The following is a 3,311-nucleotide window of genomic DNA, read 5'->3' as shown; positions in this document are numbered from 1 at the left end:
TTTAGTTATGATCAATTTTCTTCTTTAATTGTAACATTATTGTAGTTATGATTTTTGAGTGCTTTAATTATATCCATCTTGTGTTTAGTTATAACCTTTTTTTTTTTTTAATTATAACTCAGAAAATTAAAATTATATCATTTTTCATTTTAATTATAAGATACATATAATGTATACTCTTTAAATGGTGTAACGTTTCTGTCAATATTTGATTAACTTGATTATTTATGTAAATAATTGTTTTAGTAAATCTTGTAAGCTGAAAAGGTATAAAAATAGGCATCTCTTGCCACCAACCCCAAAGCACTCTCACCAACCCGACAGAGAAAGAGAGGGGATTCATATATTATATAGGATTGGTTTTTCTTAAGATTACATTAAGTTTACATTTCAATGTGAATTTGAAAAAACTTTGAGAGAATCATGAGGCCTAGCATGGATCTTGTTTCAATAATTCGAATCGTTTATTTTATGAGAGATGTAATATATACTATTCATAAAAAAAATTCATTCAATCTAATAATTTTTTTTTTTTTCTGTAATAATGGACGATGCACTTGGAATACAAGGAAATGATAGAAATGAGAGAAATGATAGTGGTATCCCTATTTGAAGGAAAATTGTGTTGACAAATCTTCATGCTGTTATTTTAGTAACCGCAAGACAATCTACCATCTTCATAGTGGATTTCACAGCATCAATTTGTCAAACACTTGGTTAGCATTCAAATTTTTTTTTTTTTTTTCTTACCGCACCTTAATAGGTCTAGAGATAACACATAAATCAATCACAAAATATATATAAATAATTTACCTGATTTGTTAGTCAAATTGACTTTTGAAAAATATTATCCATCTATCCAATTTCAGTTAAAGATTTTACTGGTTGTTTTTCAAGAAACCCAATATTTGATCTGAGGTTACATCTTTTAGAAATTTGAGAAAAATCTAAAGATATTCAATCAAAAACAGTAACAAATGAACTAAAATACCCACAACAACAACAACAACAACAAAAACAAAGAAAACACAGGAAACATGTTTTATTCTTTATTATTATGCTATACTAACTGATATATAAACACAAATATTAGAATCCTAGCCAGTGATTCTAATTAAGAGACAAACAAAGAGAGAGAGATTCATTCAGGGCTTGTGCTGCTTCTGGGTATATATATAATCAATATGAGCAACCAGTGTCCTCCTCATCAAGCACTCTTCCTCCTTCACTCCTTCACAATTAGTTTCTTCATTATCAACCATCTCTGAAGAACCCTATATTTATTGAAAGCAAAAAAGAAAAACCCATAAGAAAGACTAAAAGATTTGATCAAGAAAATAGTTATATAACAAGTAATTAATTAAATGATCAACCTACCATGTGTTGGGTTTTCACAGGCTCTGGACGAGCAGCAGATGCATAGGTTAGCATGGGGGAGAGAAGGAGGGCTATCATGAGGAGGAGGGTGGTGAATTTTGACATTGTTTGATATATATATTTATATAGGGGTGTTTCTTCACCAGATTGTTCTCCTTGTTTGGTTCACTGGAAAATTAAGAGAGACACAGAATGAAGGCATGGTGGGTGAATTTATAGTAGTGGCAAGGGTGGAGGCCCAAGGGCTAATTGTTGAGTAGTATCGGAATAGAATAATACTATGGATCATGAAAAAAATATCATAAAATATTTTATGATATTTTTTTATCATTTGATTAGTCTATGGTATTTTTTTATACGTGTAATCTAACGATGGAGAATCTTTCATGATCATTTTCATGACATATTTTTCTTGATATCTATCATTACTCATCGAAATATCATGTACACTATTTACGTGATATTTTAAATTATTTATGTAATAAAAAAAAATTCTGATGATATATTAGGATTTATTTTTGTTAAGTAGTGGACAAATAAAGTTTGACTTATTTAATGTGTATTATAATTATAAGGAAAGTTATATCATTTTATAATTTTTATTACAAAATTTTGTAATATTATGAAATGCATTCCTTATACATACATCATTTTAAATTTTTAGGGACGAATAAAGAAGCATATCTTCCAAAAAAAAAAATCTATATTGTTTGGTTTAGTTTTTAAATTAACAATTGGATCAAAAAATTAAAAAATATGTTTGGTTAATAAATTTTTGATTTTTTTTCTCCTCTCTCTTTTTTTATTTATTAATAAATCAATCAATTATTTTTTTTTCCTCCTCTCCTCTCTCGTTATCACACATTTAACACATCAATCAATCAAATTTTCTCTCCTATCCATTTATTCAATTATAAAATATATATAAATTACAAATTATTTCAAAATTCATAACCAATTTTTTTTTTAATTTTCAAACTCTTTTCAATAACTTATGTTTTAAACGGTTTGTTTGGAGAGGGGGTTAACTTCTTGACTTTTTGACTATTTTAATTTGGAGTTAAAAAATTTCGTTTGCAAAGAACTTTTTGACTTTTTTGACTTTTTATGAAAGAAAAAATATAATAATTATGAATTAAATGTGATATTTTATTTTATTAAATTAAAAAATCTATTTTATTTTTTTATAGCTAAAATAGCTTCAAACCCATCCCAACCCATTCTTTCAAACGAAGCCAAAATATTATTCAATTTTTTTAAAAAAAAAAAAACCAAACAGATGATGTCTCTAATTTTTCTCTCTTTTGTCTTGTTACTGATTTGGGCCACTATATCTTTGACATGTGTATTTTCTGCTTCTTTGTCTATAAATTTTTTTTAACAACAATAATTCATTCCACTAATTTAGGAGTACTAATTAACCATTAATGAGGTAAAAATTCAAAAGAAAAAAAGAAAAAAAAAAACAAGAGCAAAACATCCCGGGACCCACACCACTTTAAAATTAATGTTCTTCTTTTTAGTAGTCTCACAGATTTTTGATTTTTTAAAGGGTAATGTTAGGGATACTAAATTTTCTACCAAATAAATGATCAAATGTCTCACATAGGTGTGGGTCCGCAATTTTGTGGACCCCTCACCCATATGAGACATTTAGTCATTTATTTGGTAGAAAATTTGGAACCTCTAACATTTTCCTTGAATTATTACTGTACATAATAAATACGTATATATAAATATTATCTTCATGAATGCTCTGATTCTAGAAATATTATTAGTTGGTTCTAGAATGTCATGTAATTGTAGTTTTCACCCATTAGAAGTTTTTATATTTTCTCACATTTTCTAATCACGTAATTTTAAATCATAAGCCTCACTTCTTTTAGAGTCATGATAGAGGTCTCGAATTCGAGGCCTTGAATTTGGCTCGAATC

At 27.4% G+C, this 3,311-nt stretch overlaps 1 protein-coding gene across 1 annotated transcript; it reads right to left on the bottom strand.

Moving 5' to 3' along the window:
- Positions 1–1,024: 1,024 nt before the first annotated feature.
- Positions 1,025–1,569, bottom strand: LOC114268796 (phytosulfokines 5). The gene is made up of 2 exons (XM_028210032.2): positions 1,378–1,569; positions 1,025–1,274 (listed from the first exon to the last, which is right to left on the bottom strand). The coding sequence occupies exons 1-2, from the start codon at positions 1,480–1,482 to the stop codon at positions 1,146–1,148; spliced, it is 234 nt and encodes a 77-aa protein (XP_028065833.1). The 5' UTR covers positions 1,483–1,569; the 3' UTR covers positions 1,025–1,145.
- Positions 1,570–3,311: the final 1,742 nt, after the last annotated feature.

This window comes from Camellia sinensis, chromosome 3 (assembly GCF_055761805.1).
Source record: "Camellia sinensis isolate YWXY chromosome 3, ASM5576180v1, whole genome shotgun sequence".
Lineage (NCBI taxonomy): Eukaryota > Viridiplantae > Streptophyta > Magnoliopsida > Ericales > Theaceae > Camellia > Camellia sinensis.
This window is presented reverse-complemented; position numbering and strand designations above follow the sequence as displayed.

What these genes read in the sequence shown, in the direction of transcription:
- LOC114268796 (XM_028210032.2), bottom strand. Translation starts at nt 1,482, where the DNA reads ATGTCAAAATTCACCACCCTCCTCCTCATGATAGCCCTCCTTCTCTCC. An exon ending in CTGTGAAAACCCAACACATG is followed by an intron (nt 1,275 to 1,377) that starts GTAGGTTGATCA and finishes CAATAAATATAG; the next exon opens with GGTTCTTCAGAGATGGTTGA.